General features: G+C 37.3%; 1 protein-coding gene across 5 annotated transcripts in view; it reads right to left on the reverse strand.

Moving 5' to 3' along the window:
• Positions 1-23,386, reverse strand: part of LOC306669710 (uncharacterized protein) — a 130,774-nt gene that overhangs the window by 80,968 nt on the left and 26,420 nt on the right. Inside the window, exons 2-3 of one of the 5 annotated variants that reach the window (XR_013766206.1) lie at positions 9,946-10,275; positions 7,109-8,017 (exon numbers count right to left, since the gene is read on the reverse strand). The exons of 3 other annotated variants lie outside the window; for them this stretch is intronic. Coding sequence is in view for 1 of the 2 variants with exons in the window: in XM_079153852.1 (XP_079009978.1) it covers positions 9,946-10,068 (123 nt within the window). In the remaining variant the exon portion in view is untranslated. Of the gene's footprint in view, positions 1-7,108; positions 8,018-9,945; positions 10,276-23,386 lie in introns of those variants that run through there. One more of the 5 variants, XM_079153852.1, reaches the window with a different exon arrangement.

Genomic DNA, 23,386 nt, shown 5'->3' on the forward strand with positions numbered 1-23,386 from the left:
CTTCTCTACTAGTTTGAACATGTCACTCAATTCTCTTTGGGAAGCCCTCCTAAGTTCCTTTCCCATCATGAGAAGCTTGTATCCCAATGGACTGATGCCCCAAACAAGTTCAACAACCAAATCAGCAAGGTCATTACCACTTTGAGAGACACAGCAAAACCTTCTGAGATGCAGTTCACATGGTGAAATAAATCCTGTGGAGTACAATACAGCAAGACCACAGACTGTTCACCAGCATGGATAGCTTACAAGTGTCTATTCTAGCTTCTGGGCATTCTTGCCTGGCTTCTCAGGAAGAGTCATACTCTTAAATTCATACTTCACAGTGGGGTTGACCATCCTCACTTTCAGGTATGTTCTACTTCTAGGAAAAGAAGGCTGCTTCTCTCCTGAAAACTCTCCAGTGCTGTCATGAAGGGTAAGATCTATTATTGAATCCAAGACAAAAAACAAATTGATAAATCTTCATAATCATGATGCAATGTCTACATGTGTGTGTGTTTGTGTATGTGTGTGTGTGATGGTAATGATGTCTGTGTGAGTTGTTAGATTTGGGTTTTTTTTTTAAGTGTCTGTTAGGTCTTTAGGCCAAAGGAACTCCATTTTGAAAAACAGCACCTGCCCACCCAGGCATAACCTTCCCAGTAGGCCCACCCGGAAAGAGTCCCAATAACTTAAAGCACAGCAAAGACGTCAAGTAACAGTCACAGGGCCAGACCAGTTATTTTTTAACTACTCCATTGTTCATGACTATATAGTTCATTAGTTTTTCCTGCAGGCTGCTGCTCCTTGCAGAGGGGCAGCCTGGCAGACTCTCTATGTCAATAAACCCTTGCTTGAACTCAGAGCTGTGTCTCTCGTGGATATTTGTTCCAGTTACCCTAACAGTATCTTAACATTTTTGTTTCTTATTAGGACATACAAAGTCATCTCTGTTGATTCTGCTTCACGAACAGACAAGTTTTTTACAGTATTTCAATGTGCTTTGGGGTTTCATTGCAAATAGATATGTTTTTAAAACTCTTAAATTTTTTAAAATTATTTTTTCATATTTGTTTTTAATATGCTCAACACTGTTTTAATCATTTACAAATAAAATTGTGAACAAAATAGACAAAATTTCCTCCATCATAGCTTATATTATAATGGGGATGGAGAAATGAGAAACACATGAAATATTTAATAGTGAAGCAAGAGCAAAGGTCAGGTAGGTAGTGTAGACAGAATGAATCAGGTCGGGAAGATGAAAGCTGAATAGGGTTGGAAAGATGGAAGCTGGTTCAAATGTGAATGGAATGTTAATACCTTCAAGGCACATCCCACTCACTCAATGTCAAAGTCACCTGCTACTGGGGTACTGGAATGTTAATATCTTCAGGACACTTCCTCCTCCCCTAACTAGGTAACAGTCACCTGCATCTGGGGAGATTGTGCCTCCTAGCAGGGAATTATTAATGGCTCCTCCAGAATTGCCCCTTTCCCGCCTTTTCATCGCATGGGTGGGGATAAAGAGAGTGGACATGAGAACTAAGAAACCTGGAAATTATAAAAAGGACAAGATTCGTCCTCTCCTAGGGACTCCCAGCTCTGGGCCCTCTTCCCTGCAGAGAAGTCTGTGTCAATATTCTTATTCTTTAAATAAAACCTGTTTTCTATGCTTGCCCCGTGTTCCACAGGTATTCGATCTTCACATCTGGGGAAGCAGAACTGTCGTCACCAACGGTAACAATAATAAATGCCATAGAGAAGCATAAGAATGGCAGGCACTAGGAAATCTTTCTCCCTTTCACTCTCCCTACCTCCCCCCCATCCCCACCCCCATATACCTCACTCAGGGAAGCAAGCTACCATGCTGTTATTACCCTTATGGAAAGGGCCACATGAGAACTGATTTCTCTGACTAATGGTCAGGTAGGTCCCAAGGCCTGCCAAGAGTCACATGAGCTTGACCACAGGTCCTCCCACATTCCAGCCTTGACCTGAATTGCCCCAGCCAATATACTGACTGCAGCCTCCCTAAAACACCCAGGATCCAGATCTCTAACCAGATCTCAGAAACTGAGAGATAATAAAGGTATATTGTTTTAAGCAATTAAGTTTGGGGTACTTTGTTACACAGCAATAAATAAGGAATATGGGGCTTGTTGGCCATCTAAAGCACTTTGGCTTTTACCTAGAGCGAAATGGAAATGCACTGAATGATTTTAAGAGAAGTGATACAATCCAACATGTTTTTACAGATTTATACTGGTTTCTGTAGAATACAGCGAAGAAGGGCAGGGACAGAAATTGGGATAATGGTTAGAGTGCTAGTGCAAATACGCAAGCATTAATGTAGAGATGAAGTGGGGTATGGTGACACACACCTAAAATCCCAGCTATGCAGGAGGAGCACACGCTCCAGGCCAGCCTAGGAAACTGAGTGAGACCCTGTCTCAAAATAAAAAGGATAGAGACTGTAACTCAGTGCTAGAGTGCTTGCCTAGCGTGCACAAGGGCTTGGTTTCAATCCCCAGTGCCACAAAAAAAATAGTAATAATAATTAATGATGCAGAGACAGTGGTAGCTAGATTCATCATAGAAAAAGAAGCAATAGTGGAGTAGTCAGATTCTGAAAATATTGATATTAGCTTTAAGAGGATTTGCTGTTTGAATATGGGGCTTGAGGGAAAGGGGAGTGTGTTCCTTTATTTTCATTTTCTGTTTCTTTTGAAATACTATTTAACTAATACCTAGTTTATATTTCTCTATTTTGTCTTATCATCATGAGATGTGTTTACTAAAAATTTAAACACAAGGTCTCTGCATCTTATCTACTAATATCAATGCCACAGCATTAACCCCATTAGTCCATTCATGAACTTTCATATATTGGTTGTTTTTATTTATCATAGGTTTAGTGGATTTATGGGTATAATGCTAATTTAATTGAAATAATTTTTATAAAATATTCATAATCTTAAAAGGACTCCTATAAAGAAACCATGGAAAGAAGTTAACATTAACATTGTAAGTCTCAATGACCAAGATATTTCTGACTTTCATGACTATAGTTACTGGATAAAAGGACCAGTTTTGGGTATGTTACAGGGTTCAAGATTTTAGTTTGGACCATATTGGGTAAAGCTGACTGTTGGATATAGGTATTAACAATTACAAATCCTGGGCTGGGGAGATAGCTCAGTTGGTAGAGTGCTTGCCTCACAAGCACAAGGTCCTGGGTTCAATCCCCAGCATCACAAAAAAAAAAAAAAAAAAAAAAATTACAAATCCCCACACTGAACATTTCAGTCATCTGAGTGAAAGTGGTTACATAGGCTTTAATGAAGTTCTAATTTTACATAACAAAATTTCAATTTTTGAGAGTCAAACATCTTAATATGTATTCCTCTGTTATCTATAATTACAATTCTAAACTGGATGTAGTGGTGGATGGCTATAATTTCAGTGACTCAGGAAGCTGAAGCAAGAGAACCAAAAGTTTGAGGCCAGCCTGAGCATTTATCAAGAACTGGTCTCAAAATAAAACGAAAAGGGCTGAGGATGTAGTTCAGTGGTAGAGCACTTGCCTAGCATCTCCAAGACTCTAGGTTCAGTTTCTAGCACCTCAAAAAAAAAAAAAAAACTATATTAACTCTGAGATTTTGTTATTCTTTTTAAAGTTAAGAGTAAATATTTAAATACAGAATTTTTTTTTTTTTTTTTTTGGTATGGAGGTATGGAGGATTGAACCCAGCGGCACTTCACTGCTGGGCCACATTCCCAGCCTTTTAAAATATTTTATCTAGCGACAAGGTCTTGCCAAGTTGCTTAGGGCCTGGCCTCTCTAAATTGCTGAGGCTGTCTTTGAACTTTTGATCCTAATGCTCAGTCATCCAAACTGCTGGGATTACAGATGTGCACCACCACACCCAGTTTAATTTGAGATTTTGTAAGAGAAACTCACAGTATTTTTTTTTAAATAAATGGGTGTTTTTCCTCCTTTTTTTATTTTTTTTTTTTGAGGAGTAGTGCTGGGAGTTGAACTCAGGTATGCTCTATCACTGAAATACTAGCCTTTTTAATTTTTCTTTTTCAGACAGGGTCTCACTAAATTGTTCAATAGGCCTTGAATTTATAATCCTTCTGACTCAGCCTCCCAAGTAGCTGCGTTAGCTAAATGGGTGTTTTTTAGGTGGGTGCTTGTCAAAAGAGGTATTTGAAATCAGTTGTTTTTACTTTGTAAGTAAAAAAATTTTCAAACTTGCAGAAAATCAAATAGATTTCCAAGAACCCAATAGCCATATTTCATAAGTTTATATTTTTCCGTGTTCACTCCAGGTTTTCTTGTAAAAGTAAAGCACTGCAAAAATAACAACATGTCTTCCCTCATCTCTTCCCAGAGGTAACCACTAAACATGAATTAGGGGTCTGAAACTTTAATGAATGTTTTAAAAGGAAAGTGGATTTGTTAGCTCTACATACATGGATAAATCTTGAAAATAAACAATAAATTTTAAAAACGGAAAGCATAACTTATTTCAGTATTTCACATAGTTGAATGAAAATAATATTTAACCACAATATCATTGCTAAGCTAACATCAAAAATAAATTTCTTTACACTTGATTGGATTTTTTCCAACTGGTATGGTGTGTGTTTATATCAACAATTATCAGAAAACAGGTTATTTCTAAAATTGTAACTTGGTAGAAATCTGTTAAAATGTGAAATTCATTAAGGGTAAAAGTAGCTTTAAAGGAATTCTTAATGCTAAAAAGACTGGAATAATTTATGGTTAGTACATATGGCAGACTACTCAATATTTCAGTCCCTATGATTAAATTGTATACATTTCAGAACATAACTTGTGCTAAGCTCTGTGATTATAAAGATAAACATGACCTAGACCTTGCTATCAAGCATTCCAAAGTTGTCATGGAGCAAAGTCATAAGTAAATTGCAAAAAAGCTGGATTAGCTCTTTAATAAAGATGTAGAATGCACAGTTCCAAAGGAGAGAGTGTGGTCTCTATCTAACTCTGCCTCGTGGATTTCTCTTGGAGGTCTTGCCACTGATATAACAAGCAATGTTTGGCCTAGAAAACAGTTAATGACAATATAATACAGCAATGTTCTTCTCCAGTGGTTTTGCACAGAGAAGAGTTCTACACTGGACATAGAACACTGTTGCTATTCAAACTGAAACATAGATGTAACTTCAGTTTCACATTATAAACAAGCAAGCAAACTAACTCAGATTTTATGTAATTGAAATATAATTAGAATTTTCATATAAACATGAATGAAATCATGAATGATCACTAAGGTTTATTATTTCTTTAGACTTAATTTTAAACCAAGCATGGTAGCACATGCCTGTAATCTCAGCTATGCAGGAGGCTAAAACTGGAGGATTGCAAGTTTGAGGCTGGCTTAGGCATAGCATGCTGGGGGTCTTGGGTTGAATTGTCTGTGGGGGGAAAGGGATATCCAAAGTAGGACAAAATGTGGTTTTTCCTTCCCATATCCATAAATTAAAAATTAAATTATAGTAACTATAACATTCTTTAAATTGGGTTAGTAGTAAAATGATAATGTTTGGTTTACATTTTTGTTTTGTTTTTCTTTTAATTTTTTGTTTGTTTTTATAGAAAAGAGAATGCTGAGACAATGTTTGAATGTTTGAGACAAGTTTAACATTAGGGACTAGGAGGCTGACTCACATAAGGGAATTATTTTGTTTTTCCAAACATTTAGTAGGTATTTACTCAGATGACCACACACAATTTCATGTAAGATGGTTTTATATTTGAATAATAAAAGAGATAATGCCATATGGATAGCCTGTTGTTTTGTACCTTGCTTTTTATGACCTCATTATCTGCTAGTTCTTAGGGAGAGGTTCTCAGCAAAATTTCAGCTCCTTTATGATTGTCAGATTTGTGATCAAATATAGAATAATAAATATACACTTATGTATTCTCCCTCCTAAAACCCCACCAAATGGGCAGGAAGATGATAAGAGAGAGAACAAAATGATAAGAGAATTAAAGTCTCTCTCCAAGAAATATAATAGGAGCTCTTTGAAGAAACTTGAAAGATGAAAGGGAAGAAATTATTAAACAAATGATTCAAGAAAATTTCCCAGAACTAAAGGACATGAGTCTCCAGACTAAAAGGTCACATCATGATACAAGAAGGTGACCACACAATGGGAAGAAAGTCATATAAATGCCTATCACTGAGAAACTTCAGAACATCGAATAGAGAGAGAGAAAAAGTTTCTAATAGCTTCCAGAGGGGAGGAAAATGGGTCATGTACCAAGAAACATGAAGCAGAAGTCACCAGATAGTACTAGTACCTGGAACATAATGGAACAATCCCTTTGAATATTAATCATGAAGTGTTTCAAACCTAGAATTCTACACATAGTCTATAAATTGTTTTGGGAAAATTAGGGCATTTTCTTATGAGCAAAGTCCCATCTTGTCTCTCAGGAAGTGAGTGGAGGATAGATCACCCTAGAACAGGAGAGCAACTCAGGGATGAGAGATCCAATGTGGGAGGAAGGTGAGGGAATTTCCAAGGGATGTGACCAGAAACTCTAGGAAGGGAGCCATGGAGAGGATAAATAGGAGAAGCACAATGGAAAGTGTATCTCCAGGAAATGTGGAAGATAGGAAATTCCCTGATGGATTAGAGTATATCAGGAGGAGGTCAACATTTTGTGAAACAACATGAGATGACTTAGAAAGATATGGGTGAAAGGGAAACTCAGCAAAATATTTTTTTTAAGTTTTAATTATAATAAGCAAAAAACAAAGTTGTAGAAGAAAGTAATTATAATCATGATATGCTATATGGGTCAGCTATGGGTCATAAGAATGAAAAGTTTAGTCAAAAATAAAGTTATTGCTATCCTGTGAAGAGAAGGTAACTGTGTTTGAGAGACAGGAGGACAGGGGTTAAAAATAAGTAATCTGTCAATTGCATAAAAAATGAAAAAGTAGCATTAAATGAATGTCATTGAGAAATCTGACAGTAAACATGAAAGAGAGCTAACAGAGAGTTGAAAGTAGTTTTCTCCAAGAAACAATAATCAGGGCAAGGAAGGGATAAAAGATGGCAATTATTTTTCAAGCTTTGTGAGATATTCAACTTAAAACTATGTACATGCATCGCTTAGAAAAAAGTTTGTCTAAAAAGTAATAAAATGACTGCTTATCTTCAGAAATTCAAGTTTAATTTATAAATAGTGACAACCAACGACTCTTAGATGGTTGACCTAGCAAAATAAATATTGAACAGGTGGACAGTTGGGGCTTTCTACTGGTACATACTAAGGATAATTTGTACCCAGCAGTACAATTAGGATGTGACATTTCCACCTTGAACACTATCATTGTATAACTGTGTTGCCAAAATTAAGTGAAGCTGCTAACTGCTGGGTCCTATTGTAACACCCAGCAATCCACCTCTTGGGCTAACATGAGGATGAATGCAGACATAAGCGAGGGATGAAAACAGTGTTTTTGATATTCATTGTCATCATGGAATATTTGTCACCGTTGTCCCAATTTAAATTCACATTTATAGCAGTAAGAACTAATACAGTGCTGGTATTTAGCTAACTGTGCTATCAATAACCAAACCAAATTTTGGCACTGTAAGAGCCATAGATAGTCTCATGGACACTTTCTGCTGTACCATACTGGTTAAATTTTAAATGATTGCAGGTGATAGATGTTTTGAAGATATCATCAGCTTTAAAGCTCTTAGAACTCAAAAGATCTATTGCTGAATTATTAATAATTGGCATTTTATACAGATGATATAGTCATACAAATTTATCAGGACACTGCACAGAAGGGGAATGTATAGCTTCTCCCTGTCTTTTCTTCTTTCTTTCTTTTCAAATAAGTGTAGTTTTATGAAGCTAGTGATAATTCATTTGTCCAAACCAGATAGGAAACCTTGGCTAAACCAACAACAGATTGCTTTCTTTCACAGTCCAGGGCCACCCATATCATTCAACCTGTGAAAGGAAATCACATTCATTTTACATGTTTATTTGCATTCAGCTGTAATTACGAGGCAATGAACTAATAAAACAGAACCCATTAAGGAAAAACAGCTTCCTAGGAGCTGCTATTTATCTTGTTGCTAAAGGAAAAAACTCTCTTCTAAGGAGGTATCCTGGACTGGTATATCTGGCAAGTTCTCAATTATCTAGACTGATAAGTGGAAGTCCTTTCCAGATCTGAATAAAAAATTAGAGCTCCATTTTGTTGTTTTTAAGTCAAGGAAAACTGAACCTCTCAAGGAACAGAAGTAAGAGTTTAATATCTTCCATGTATTAGCTCTGGAAGAATACTCAAGAAAATAATTGTGCTTGCATCATGAGAATGATCAGGTGAATGAAAGAATTGATGGAGAGCTTTTTGTTACTACATAACTTTTGAATATTGTACCATATCCATGTATTACCATTTTTTAGTTTAATTTTTTTCAGTGCTACATTTGGTAGGGAATGTGGCACATACTTGTAATCACAGCTACTCAGGAAGCAGAGGCAGGATTGCAAATTCCAAGCCTATCTGGGCAATTTAGCAAGACCATGCCCAATTTAAAAATAAAAAGGTCTAGCATTATGGTTCAGTGGTAGTGAAACAGAGGTCCATTTTACATTTTGAATATAGCCCTTCCTGCTCTGCCCCTGTGACTTATTTTTTAAAAAGATGTTTCTTTCTTTTCCTCTCTCCCTGCTACTCCCTAATCCCTCCCCCTCCCTAATCTCAAGGGAGAGAGGATTACCTTTCTTCCCTGTTCTGGGCACAATCATCTGTCCTTGAGTGCACACCCACCACAGGAACGGAGTAATTCAGACTTGGGGATGACATCAGATCTCAGAAATGAGTATCTCCCAAATTAACAAGTGAATTACAACTCCAACAGAGAACAGGAGAAATAGGCTCCGATTCACCTCTTTAAAAGCCCCCTGTTCCTGCTGATGGCCAGAATCACAACCTCCGGGACAGGAGTCCCTGTGCTTCTCCTTTGCTAGTAAAGCAATAACACTTCTTTTTCCTTTTTCTCAAAATCATGTCCTCATTATTGGATTGGCATCGAGGACAAGGACCAAATTTTCAGTAACAATAAAGCCCAAGCCTAGTGTGTGCAAGGCTTTGAGTTCAAGCCCCAGGATCATTGCGGGGGATGGGGGGGGATGCTGTATCTGAGGATATATCTATGACCTTATAACTCATAATTGTTCTCACTCAGACATCAGTGTTGCCCGTTAGCACAGAACCAGCTTCTGTTTTAGAGTATTCTGTAGAAACTAGGGTTCTAGATTAATATATTTTATGGCTTTTTTTTTTTTTTTTTTTCTTATGAGTATATTACGGCCTCTCCCTAACTTCCTTTGATTTCCGGAGGAGGGGGGGGGGGCGCGCGCACACACATCTGGGAACTGAATATTTAAAAACTCCAAAAACCTTTCATTTCTTTGGGATGTATCAGGCATAGAGAGTCTGTTAGCCATCAGGTAAGAGAAAGGAAATGCAGAAGAGTGGAATATTTAAATGGAGCTGTGAGGAGCAATATAAATGGAGCCTGGCATTCTTAAAGACCCTGAAGTTGTATTTCTACTTGTTGCAGAAGTCTAAAGGAAAAATCAATCTGCACTTTTTCAGCTATTGTCAAATAATTATTTTGACTGAACTTTAATGATTTTTTTGTTTCTCAAATTTGATGTTCATTTTAAACATTAATTGGCTCACACAGGAAATTCAATTGTAAATCTATCTTCAGTATTTTTCCAGAAAAACAGGAATATTCATGTATAACCTCTTAAATCTGGAGCACTGTAGGAAACCACGCGTGATTCTGGTTTTAGGTAACTAAGCTGTCCGAGGGGTGACATCTCTCTCTCTGGCCTGTGCCCTGGCATTGATCACTTACCTCCCCTTTAGTCCACGCGTCCAGAGAACGCGTCCTGCGCTCCCGGGGCTGGCTGGCTCCAGGCGTGTGTGTGTGGCTCGCTGGAGTTCTTCCCTCCTGCTTTCCGAGTATCAAGAACTTCATCTTATCCTTCCGTAGTTGGCTTCTCCGGCCGTCTCAGCAGAGGACTTTTGTTTGTTGTTTCTGGCCCAGTCCCCGCTTCCCGAGGGGTCCTTTCTTCCTCCCTTTGCTTCCCTCAATCCCTGCTCCCTTTCATCCTCTCTCCAGGCCTAGGTTTCACTTGGTAGCTGGCTTTCCTCTTTTGATTTATGCCTGAGGCAACGCAGCTGCCTTTTAAAGATAAGCACCAGAGGACAGAGATGTCAAACAGACATGAAGAAAAACACAGAGAAGACAAAAAGGCCCTTTCCCTAAAAATAGCGTTGTCATTAGCTCTTCTTATGCTGAACACCCAGATTTATTTCCCATTGTCCCTCTGTTTGAAAGAATCAAGTCAGTCAAACCACCTCATCTGAAGAGAGAGAGGAAAAAAAGAAGAAGGGAAAAAAAAAAAAAAAAAAAGGTGGAAAAGAAATTCTCGGGACCAGGCTGTTTTAACCAAAGTAATATAATATGAAAGGTGGCTAATGTGAATCTTCTTTTTTTACTACATGCTTAAATTATAGTATGATTAAAAGGAAGTGTTTGGGACAAAAACAAAGCACAGGATAAAAAGATGAATCAGAGTAAAATGAACTGTGAACACCAAGGAAAATGGGAAGCAAATAAACAAATATGTACTCAATAATTAGTATATATTTAAATGAACCTTATATAAAAGAAAGCATAAAGCAACAAAGCATCACTGGGTGTCATAACATATATGTTCAACTTACATAATTATATACAATTTGTATTTATATATACAAATATATATTTCTGTATTATGAATATTTAAATTTATATAAAAATATATTTGTGTATTATGCATATATATACATATATATATATATAATTTGGCAAGGGGGAATAAGTCAGTTGAATAAGTCCATTCACTGAGCCAGAAAAGTCCTGTGACTCCAAAGGATAAGTGAAATGGCAACTGCCACAGCCACCTGTATCTTTCCTCTGGACAGCTGTGACCCCAGGTTGTAAAAGAGAGCCTCAGCGGGGAAGAGAATAGTCCCAGCCAGTGCTTTAATTCCCTGAATATTCCTCAAGGGCAAGTTATAGCACAAATGAACCTGCAGCAAGAACTAGCTTCACTCCTTAGTCTGTAGGCTGGCAAAAAGAAAAGTCAGCACATATCCTACACGGGGACTAAATGCCTGGGCTTTGGTATCAAGACAGGTACAGTGAAAAAGTCACTAGAACACATAATCAGGGATCATGCTATTCAATGTATGATCCATAAACTTACAGTATTGGCCCCCACCTGGGAGCAAGTTAAAAATATGGAATCTCTAAGCTGAGCTCAGTGGCACAAGCCTGTAATCCCAGCAATTGAGGAGACTGAGGCAGGAGGATCACAAGTTTAAAGCCAGCCTTAGCTATTTGTCCAGGCCCTAAGCAACTTAGCAAGACACTGACTCAGAATAAAAAGTAAAAAGGACCGGGAATGTGGCTCAATTATAAAGCACCCCTGGATTCAAGCTTTGGTATTAAAAAAAGAAAAAAGAAAAAAAAAAAAAAAGAAAGAAAGAAAGAGAAAGGACAAAAGAAAAGAAAAGAAAGAGAGAGAGAAAGAAAGACACAGACTAGAATTTGCATATTCTAAGTGAAATGGCAGGGGCTGACTGGCTGCAGGCGTGCAGGGGATTTTTCTGCACATAAAATTTCAAGTTTAACACTAGTCTAGGGTGAATTATTGAATGCACTTATGCATTTATATCCTAGCTTCCTCATTTATAAAATGGGAATACTATACCTACTTTCTAGGGTGTGGGGATTAAGTGAGTAATACATGTGGAGAGATTGCAAATATCCAAAAACTATTAATAAAGACAAGTCACAAAATATGGCTCAGGATTCTGAAATTGAATTCTATGCTCTGGTGCACACACAATTAAAAGTAACTAAAGTCATTTTAATTATATAAGTTAACTGACTTTTATAACCGTTTTCCCAAATAAAAGTCATTTTTAAAATGAATGGTTTTGAAACGACCGTCAATACTAACTGCCCACCTATGCAAGTTGCTTTTGGGAAATCAGATTCCTTATCTGAATATAAGGACAGTTTAGGTGAAATAGATAAGTAACTTTGAGACTATAATTGGTGAGTATTTTAACCTAAAGGAAAGAGAAAAGATCAAACATGGGAGACCAGAGTAAGCCACAAGACCTGAAGGAGGAAATGAGAAGAATCTTGTGGATCTCTGATTTTGTTACCAGTGTCCTATAAAAGAGACCAGAGACCTGTTTCTGGGGATCCATCAAATCAGGTTCAACGACTTTCTCCAAAAACCAAACAAAAAATAATGGTGAAAATCACGAAAGGAACTTTAATCTGTGTAACTACATGGGGAAAACAAGGGAACCCATGTCCTTATCCCTCTATTTGAGGTACTAACATGACTTTGAGTCTCTATAGAAAGAGAAATGAGGGCAAGGATTGGGGTTTGCAGAGCTGGAGGCTTTTCACAGCTGCCAAAGCAGGTGATCTTGATTAGGTGTGGTCTGTCCAACATTATCTCAGGATTGGTCAGGCCGGGCCTTGTTTGAGATAAGAAAGTTGCTGATTGCCTGGGGAGAGTAGCTTCAACTCATCACAAGATATATATCAATCAGACCATGGAATCCAAGGTGACTCAGAACAAAGGAGATGGATGCAAAATGGAGGCAGAGGTGGCAAATCTTTAGTCCGCTTTTAGACACCCATTGGACATTTGCAGGCAAAAGTGAAAAGCTAAGTCCTTGTTATAATTTCTTTTTCTTTTTTTTTTTTTTTAATATAAGTCTCTAAGTCTGCCCACATTTAAGTGTTAACCCAGAGGTTCTTAAATTCATACCGTGCATAAAAATCACCTGGGCCTCTTGGTAAACACACACACACACACACACACACACACACACACACACACACACACACCACTTTCCTGGGGCCCTATCACTTGAGATTCTGACTCAAGAGGTCTGATGGATGAAGCCCTAGAATTAGCACTTATAACAAACTACCCAAGAAATTATGTCATAGGCAGGCTGCAGTTTGAGAAACACTATGCTAGGTGGTTTTTCTCATATCAAACAAAGCTTGATTCCCAAAGACATAGACATTTTTTAATCCCCCCTCCCCAGTACTCACACACACTCCTTAATGTTGTACATAAGTAAAAACTACTATCATTTGAAAAATATGAATTAGAGTTTCAACTTTGATAATAGTTCTATGTTAGGAATGATAAAGCAATAGTTCAGCAAATAATTTAATATCTACAGTTTTCTTTGTCCTTGACAACCAAATAGTACTGAGCTATAAATGTTCTTGTAAGGATCATATAAGTATTTCAAAAACTCCAATCAATTTTAAGCATGATGATGGTGATAATATTTCTTCAAGCAAGACACAGTAGCACACACCTGTCATCCCATCTACTTGGAGGACTGAGGCAGGAGGATCACAAGTTCGAAGCCAACATGTACAACTTCATGAGATCCTGTTTCAAAATAAGAAGAACTGGGAATGTAACTCAGTGGTGGAGTGCTTGCCTAGTTTTTAAGTTCATTAACTGATGATTCTTTTCCTTCTTCACCCCACCACTGCCCTCGCCCCCCACCCCCTTGTTAGAGATGGAACCCAGGGATACTCGGCCACTGAGCTACATCCTCAGCCCTTTTTATTCTGCGTCATCAAGGATGGCCTCAAATTTGCCATCCTCATGCAGCCTCCCAAGTTTCTGTGATTACAGGAAAACGTGTGTTACCTTGCCTGGCTGATGATTGTTAAAGTTTATTAACTTCTTGACAGCAAGGACTGAGTCTTTTAAACTTCTTTTGGTAGATACTATTGTTTCTGCCTGCTTAGCATTCCCTGCACCTTATTTTGGTAACGACATACTGATTTTCCTTTGAAAAAAACTCTGGGTATCCATTCTCAGTGCATATTATTGAGGGAGAGGAAAGTGGTTCAAGTTCAGGTCCAGCAGGTGAGTCTGTGACTGGTCCAGTGAATCAAAGTCCTTCATTCCTAATAGCTTCTGTGATTATTTCGGGCTTTCATAAGTGACACAAGCCTAGTCAGTGGGACGCAGTCCCAGAAACTTTGCTGAAAGCTTTGCAACAGAATTCTCTTTCTGAAGTAGCTAAGCCAATAAACTGGAGCTATGTTTGCCATAAGCCAATACAAAAGAAAACAGAACTGATGCAGGCAAGGTGATACAAACCTGTGATGCCAGATTGAAGCAGGAGGGCCACAAATTCAAGGCCAGCCTCAGAAATTAAGCAAGACACTGCTTCAATATAAAGAACTGGGGGCATAGCTCAGTGGTAGAGTGCCCCTAGGTTCAATCCCAGGAAAGAGAAACACACAATACAACACAAAAGAGAGGGGGGTGGGGGACAACTAAGAGGAGGAGGAAAAAAGGATAGGATAGGATTGTTCTGAATAAATCACACGTAGATTTTTCAAATACAAGAGCCAACCTGTCTTTCTTCACTTTCTTTCTCCTGTCCTAGGCAGTTAGCATGTAGTTGGGGGTATTCAACAAATGTTGACTAACTTGTTTGTTAATGAAATGAAGTCTTAAGTCACAGAAGACAAAGCAAAGAGATTATTCAAATTAGTCATTGAAATGTTTTGATGACTCATTCAAAATTGCAACAGGGGGCTGTGGGTCCACCTCAGTCTAACAAGCTCCAGGCTCTGGTTCCATCCCCAGCACAGCAAAGAACAAACAAAAAACAAAACAAAAACAAACAAACAAAAAACTCATGACACACATGTATATATAACTGAGAAGAATTTTTATGTAATCAGCAGAGCAAAAAAGGCATCTTGTGTAACTATTATACGTTAGTATTAAGCACTATCCATTAATTATTACTTGGCTTTGTATAAGGCACCAAATATTTCTCATACTTGTTACCAAAAAAATTCAGCTTAAAGAATGAATCAGTCTGCCTGCCTGGTTCTAGTTTAAAATCTGAGAGCTCAGAGCCCTTGATCTCTTGCTCCTTACTGCTTTTGAGATCTGAAACCAGTCAGTTTACTTGTCTCCTGCATCTGTAAGAGCGGACTTGAATAAGGGATTCATGAAGCAGGTTAAGTATGAGATTTTCTTCTTTGTTCATACAGTTCTAAAAATTGAAAGGAACTTCAAGTAATTCTCTATTCTTTTAACATGCTGCCATCATGTGGTTGCTTTGCTCATTCGCATTCAAATGTCTCAGAGCTCACAAGGTTTATATTGATTCTAACTCAGCAGGATGCTGAGGAGGAAGTACCTGAAGAAATGGAAGGTGACTATAACTCATTCTTCCTATAATCCTAGTGTAGAGTATGGTAGAAATATATATGTGTAATTTGCTAAATTTGTGAAATAAGTAATTTGCCAAAATTCAAAATGGAATATGGTAGGTATCTAAAGAGATCTAGAGCACAGAGAGAGCAAAGTTAACTTAGACATCAGCTTATTTTAAAAATCCCTAGGCTGTATTTTTAACAAAGTTATTTCATAAAATTTGGCATATTCACTTATGCTATTAATTCCTTTCGACATCTCCATTGAGTCATGAGGTGCTAGAGACCTATAGAGAATTTGATGAATGTCTCAGTAAGTTAAAAACAAAAGTGAGGATCATTACTCATACTTTGAAATAATAAAAATACCTGTAGAGCCTTATGTAGTTCACATTATTATATCTGAATCCTGTGAAACAGATAAAGTGGGTGTGTTTGAGTAGATTCCATGAAAGTTTTCTGATTCCAGCCAGGTATGGTAATGCATACCTGTAATACCAGCTACTCAAAAGGCTGAAGCAGGAAGATTGCAAATTCCAGGCCAGTCTGGTCAACTTAGTGAGATCCTGTCTCAGAATAAGAAGGGCTGGGGATATATCTCAGTGGAAGAATAATTACCTAGCATGTGTAAGGCTCTGGGTTCAATCCCTAGCAAAAAAGAAAAAAGAAAGAAAGAAAATTTCTGACTTCATTATATTTGTTTTACTGCATCTTACTTAATACAGAGGTGCCTTTAAAATGTAGTTTAATTAGATTGGATGAACTTATGAGTTTTGAGATTTAATATATGATTCCTGTAATCTAAGTAAAATCAGTAGTATTAAATTCTATTGTAATATCGCCAAACTGATGCCAGAATAAGCTTTATCACCTAGAAAGAAAGAATTAGAGAAATTGTTTGTTTTAAAATTAAACAAAAATGGTTTTTGGTTCTACTCAAAGGACAAATACTTCCTAAATTCTGCTTATATTTGTCTAGATCATGTCTTCAAATTGTTCATTAAAAAAATACCACCTTAGATTATATACTGTTAAATTAAAATAATGGGAGGCCATTGTTTTGGACTATGCACCTGCACTAGGACCCAACAGCCCTGACTAAAAATCAAAACAGAGTTGTTCATGCTCAAGTTCCAAATTGAAACTAAGCTGTATATCCCTCTTCCAAGAAATCAGTATCAGGGAAATAACAGCCAAATTTCCCCACCTGGCACATTTCAATTGGCAGGATAAAAACATTCTGTCTGCCTTAATCCTTACAGGGAAAAAGGTAACCTAAAGCAATCTGATGTTAACCAATCAGTTGCCTTTTTATTATTGGCCTTAAAAGGGAAGTAACTTTGAAATGACCAATAACCTTTTTTTTTTTTTTTTTCCTGCTTCTTTCAACCTTTGTCTGTTTATAAAACCAACTTCTGTTCCGCTTATCAGAACATCCAATTCAATTTTATGGAGCAAAGTGTTGCCCTATTCTAGAACTAAATTGTGATTTCTGTTCTCTCATATCTAAGAGGTCTTCTCAGGTCTGCCCACATTTGGGAATGCTATTGTCTTAGTCTCCCAGCCTTCAGCACTACTTTCTTCCCAATACAGCCATCAGAGTCTTGTGCAGTCTCCTTCTTCCTCTCCTAAACAGGAAATCACCAACAAGATCAGTGTCATGAGTTGACGGTGTCACCCTCCCCACAGATTCATGTGTTGAAGTCCTAATTCTCAGTACCACTCAGAATGTGACCTTATTTGGAAATAGGATCTTTACAGAGGTAATAAAGTTAAATGAGATCATTAGGATGGGACCTAATCCAATATGACTGGTATCTTTATAAAAAGGATAAATTTGGACCTGAGGCATTTACTAAGGGAAGGCAATGTGAAGACAAGGGAAAGATGGTCATCTACAAGCCAAGGAGAGAGGCCTGGAACATATCCTCCCCTCACAGCCTCCAAAGAAGTCAACTCTTTTGACACCTTGCTCCTAAGATGGCCAGCTTCTGAACTGTGAGAGCACAAAATTCTGTTGTTTAAGTAACCTAGTCTGTGGTACTTTATTACAGTAACCCTAGCAAGCTAGTAGTACAGTCAGATGTAGGAAACTAGTTATATTAACTTCTTTGTATATCTTTGTGGCTAGCTCTAACTTAACTGTTCTAATTTTAGAAAACACAAAAACAATAAATTATTTCATCCAGAAAATGTTAGTGTGCATTAAACCATTCTTGTGAAAAGCAAGTGGCTGGAAAGAGATTGTGTAATTTAATTATCAAAGTAAAGGATTATAAATTGGTTCCTCCAGACATAAAGTTTGGCTTTGGCAGTTAATTCTTTAACTACATCCTCCTATTTCCCTGTCCCAGCCAAACTCCTATCAGGCTATGTGAAGAGAGGACCAAATTATTTTCCTCCTTAGCCCTCAATATTTCAGACCAGGAGAAAAAATAATTATTAGTTTTATGATTCTCAAGTAGACATCTTTTAAAGACCATTGTCCAAAGAATTAAGGAATATCACTGGAGAATTATCAGCAACAACTGTGGATGTTTTTAACTGTCCAGAATCTAAACATCTGTCCAATTATGGAGTCTCCTCACCTTCTGAGACAGAGCCTGCCTCTAAATACAGAAACTAAAAAGTCCTGATGGCTGGCTTCCATAGATGTCATTCTGGGTATAGCACAGACACGGGACCAAGGTCACAGAGACCGATCCAAATAAAAAAATAAGTATTGTGGACTGGAGATGTAACTCAGTGATAGAGTGCTTGCCTAGCATGCACAAGGCCCTGGGTTCGATCCCTACCACAACACACATACATACACACATACTTTTTCATCAGGAATTGGATTTATGCAGAAAATATTTGTAAACTTGCTTCTAGTCAAATAGCCTATCTCTGTTATTATTTGCTTTTACAATGTGACACCTTTCCCTCTTATCCTGGATTTCACCTCAGGTTGGGACAACTTGGCAAAGCAGGAAAGTGTTCAAGTTGAATGAATATAGATGAAGGATGGTATGTATAAAGAGAAGAAAAAAGAGGGGTACAGGTCAGAGTGAGAGAAAAGGGGTCTTTCAACCACTAAGCATGGTTACAAACCTTTGCCATGTCTGCAAGGCCTTGAGAGAAAAGTCTTTCAATCACAGAAAGCAAAGCAACAGGAGATGGCAAAGGTGCACTGTCAGTTGAAAGGGACTTTAGGTCTTTTATAAAATTATCCTTACTCTTTAATACTTATCTATGACATCAAGGAGGTGTGGCTTTCCCAAAGTCACACAACATGAATGCAGCAGAATTAGTATATTTTTTTCCCAACCAACATTCACCTTCAACTCCAAGTCCAGTGGTTTTTTTCCAGTTTGTGATTTGTTACATTCCTCCCCAGAAATGATCCTTCCACATGTAGAAGACGTATCTTCTTCCATTATCAGCACAGAGATATGACAGTGAAGGCAAGTGTTTTCTCCTTCTCCGGTAGACATGGAGTTGAGGTGCTGAGTTTCTCGGTTTTTCTATTTGATACAAAAGGCTGCCCTTCCAGCCTGCACACTAAGGAAGTGTGAAGTGACCGAGGTGTGGGGGTATGTGGCGGGGGGGTGCAGGGTGTAATGCTCTTTTGTAGACAAAGCTGCAAAGATCAGACGTCATCTTAAGCTAGTTCAAGTAAGTGGAAAGCCAAGAGGCAGAAGCAGTGTTCTTGGATTTCACGTAATCCAAGGAAAGACGTAGGAACAGATTTCATATGAAATGGAAACTTGGTAACCAAAAAAATATGCTCTTTCACTTTCACATCTAACAGAACAAAATAGAAGGAATAGATTAAATTATTATAGTTGAATCTTGAAAAGTTATTATAGAAAAATGGAATTGGTAAAACATGATCAACTCTTGTAAAGAAAAAAGTCAAGATTTTAGCTTAACACTTTAATATGAGCTTAAGACATATTAACAGAAATAAATATAGGACTCAGCATAAGGAACCTGTATTATTCATATCATATCCAGAATATTGTGCTCTGTTCTAGATACCACAAAAGAAATAGAGACACTAAAAATATCCATTGGGCAGTTGTCATATTGGTAAAAATGCCAAAATCCTAGAAAGTCAATAGAAAGATAATAGAAGGAAGACCTGATTATTCTCTTTAAACATTCAAAGAGCAATATTAGGATTATTCTGTGTCACTGTGGGTCAGAAATAGGATAGATTAGTGAAAGTAGTTGAAATGGAATAGTGTGTTCTGGGTGGCATTTCATGTCATGGAAGGATCGTGTGCAAGCTACCAAGGGGATCCACGCGCTTCATTGTATGGTGGAAAAGACACTTTTCAATTCATGGACCAATTCAGGAAAAAGAAAAAAAAATTCAGGACTTGTTTTATTGTTAACTTGAATTCCACTGGGGAAATGTTTATACAAATTTGATTAAATTCTTTAACAAACAGCAGGATCATGACTTTGTCACTCTCTCGTAGCTATTAGAGTTTATTATCTGACATGTTTTTGAAATGGCAACCTTTTTAATCCATTGGTATACTGTTTGAATTTATAAAAATGCTCTTATGTGTGTTATCTCATTTCACTTTTCAAACATCTCTGCAAAGTAGACATTACTCTCCCTAGGAACCAGGTAAAATGACTTGCCAGAGATCCTAGTAAATAAGAACATTGTTCAAGGGAGATTTAGTTCTTTCCTTTCAATGCAAAGTTTAATGATGAAGCTGGTTTCCCTGGAGACTTTTTCTTTTCTTTCTTTTCTTTTTTTCTTTATCACTCTGCTTAGTAAGAAGTTGAAAAGAAGCCAACCACTGCATCTCAAGCTCAATGTGCATACTCCTTCCAGACCCAAGAGAATTTTCAGAGGAGAGTGGATTTGTTGAAACAAACAAAATGTACTTTGTGAACTTAAAAGAAAATGCTACTTTTAAAAAAAAGTGCATAATCATTTAACATGTTAAAATCTCTACACTACTATTATTTAAAAAAATATTTTAGAAGAAGAGTCAGACATGGTGGCACATGCCTGTAAATCCCAGCTACCTGGGAGACTGAGACAGGAGGATCACAAATTCAGAGGCAGTCTCAGCAACTTAGTGAGGCCCACAGCAACTTAGATTCTGTGTGAGAGCAAGCTGTGTTTTTCTTTCTGTGTCTGACTTATTTTACTTAGCATAATATTCTCCAGGTTCAAGTCAGATCTTACATTTAAGTCTTTAATCAAGCAATCCTACAGGTATGGACTGAATATTTTTGTCCTCCCTAAATTCACATGTTGAAATCCTCAATCTCAAGGTGATGGTTTCAGGAGGTGGGCGTTTGGGAGGTAACTCAGACATCAGGGCAGCATACATACATATATTTTTTAGGAGAGAATATTTATTATATGTTTCACTTTTTACCCCAAATATATTAATACTGGCATTGTGCATTTGAACTGTTGAATAGCTATGTTATAACATGTATATATATTTATATGTGTATATACACTTTTTTCCCAGAACTAGTGATTGAATCCAGGGTCTCCCACATGCTAGAAAAGTGCTCTACCACTGAACTACATCCTAATCCCTTTTTACCTTTTTTTTTTCCCAGGGGGTACTGGGGACTGAACTCAAGGGCACTCGATCACTGAGCCACACCCCCATCCCTATTTTGTATTTATTTAGAGATAGGGTCTCACTGAGTTGCTTAGCGCTCACTTTTGCTAAGGCTGGCTTTGAACTCAGGATCCTCCTGCCTCAGCCTCCCAAGCTGCTGGGATTATAGGCATGTGCCACCGCTCCTGGCTTACTTTTTATTTTGAAACAGGTATTACTAAATTGCTGGGGATTGAACCTAGGCATGCTTTACCAGGAAGCTATATCCCCAGCCCTTTTTACTTTTTATTTTGAGACAGGCTATTGCTAAGTTGCCCAGGCTGGCCTCAAGATTGTGGTCCTCCTGCCTCAGACAACAGCTGTAATTACAGGCAAAAGTGCCATCACACCCTGTTTACAACAATCTTTTCATTGGTTGTTTTATTGTGTGTTTGTTTTAGCTTGGATTTCAGTGATATGGGCCTTGCATATTCAAAAAATAGAGGCATAATGATGACCTTTAAGACCAACAGACTCTGCATCCAGCACAGTGTATCCAGCATAGTGTCTAGCAGTATTAGGTACTATATAAAAATATTTGTTAAATAACTACATTTTAGTACTGAGATGTAACTCAGTGGTAGAGCACTTACCTAGTATGCATAGAGCCCTGACTTCAATCTCCAGCATCCCCAAAAAGAAGTGGGGAGCTTTTTCTGACTGTCAAAACCCATCAGGCTTAAGTGGATATTTATATAACAAAGTATAAAGCAGTATAATTTACAATAGACAAAAGGTAGGAGTAGCTCAAATGCCCATTGACAGATAAATGGAGAAATACAATGGAGTATGTACATATAATGGAACAATACTTAGCCTTAAAAAGGAACGAAATTATAGGGCTGGAGTTGTAGCTTGCCTAGCATGTGTGTGGCACTGGGTTCCATCCTCAGCAGCACATAAAAATAAATAAATAAAATAAAGGTGTCCTTCTACAACTAAAAAATATTTTAAAAAATGAAATTATGAAACATGTTACAACATAGATGAACCTTGAAGATATTATGTTAAGTGAAATCCATCAGACACCAAAAGACAGGTATTACATGATTTTAACTATCTGAGATACCTGGAGTCGTCAAATTCATATCCTACATAATAGGATAAAGTCTGTGTTTTACCTTCCCTTTGTTGACCTGAGACTCAGAGGAATTGATTTTCCCAAGGTCACAGTTAACAAATGGCAGAGTCAGTACTCTAAGTGCACAGTAATAAAAGAGAACTCATTAAAGGTCAAAAGATTGAGGTCCAAAAATGACTGTAACAGTAATTATCCATGCAACCTTTGAAAAATCAATTATCCCTTGAAGAAGAAAAGTTTTTCAGTGCTGGGGACTGAACTCAGAGCCTTGTGAATTACAGGCAAGTGCTCTGCCACTGAGCTACATCCGCAGTCCTTTTTAAAAAATTTATTTTGAAACAGATCTTGTTATGTTGCCCAGGCTGGCTGGCCTAAAATATTCCATCCTCCTGCCTCAGGCTCCTGAGTAGCTGGGATTACAAATGAGTGCCACCATGCCCAAGTAGTCATTTGCTTTTCTGTGTATTACTCTCTTAATTTGTAAATTACTGTTGGTCATTAATAATAGGTTTCTACTACCTTTTAGTAGCTGTGGAAGCAAATGGAGATAATGTACCTTTTTTTTTTCCTTACTCATTTCCTTGATCCTCTTTCCTTAACCTTTTCAATTTATCTGCAACCCGTAATCTGAGCAAACATGGTCTGTCACTTCCTGCTCTTTTTTTTTTTTTTTTTTTTTTTTTTTTTTGGCGGTGCTGAGGATTGAACCCAGGACTTCATGCTTGCAAGGCAAGCACTCTGCCAACTGAGCTATATCCCCAGCCCTTTCTTTCACTTTTTTTTCCTCTGTCAAATTACTATTTTTTTTTAAATTTTATTTTATTGTGGTAGAACATTAATATGAGATCTACTCTCATAACAAATTTCTAACCGTACAATATTGTTGGCTATAAATATGGTGTTAAATAGTAGATCTCTAGAGTTTATTCATCCTGTTTAACTGAAACTTAACACTCATTGGTAATAACTCCACACTTGTTCCTCCTGCTGGCTCCCAGTAACCAGAAAAATTTCCTTTTTCCTTTAAAGTTGAATAATATTCCATATATGTGTGTGTGTATATATATATATATGTATATATATATGTTTACTAATGGAGGAATAGATAAATAAAATGTGGTACATGTATAAATTTGTTTCTATACATATGAACTCATATAAATATATATAAAAGATTTTATATATGAATTTATATGTAACTGTAGACACCATTGTGTACGTTAAATCTCCAAAATCTGTTCATCAAGAATAACTGAATTTTTACAGATTTTGAAAAACATTTCCCATTTTCCTT

Source organism: Sciurus vulgaris (genome assembly GCF_902686455.1).
Source record: "Sciurus vulgaris genome assembly, chromosome: 9".
Taxonomy (NCBI): Eukaryota; Metazoa; Chordata; class Mammalia; order Rodentia; family Sciuridae; genus Sciurus; species Sciurus vulgaris.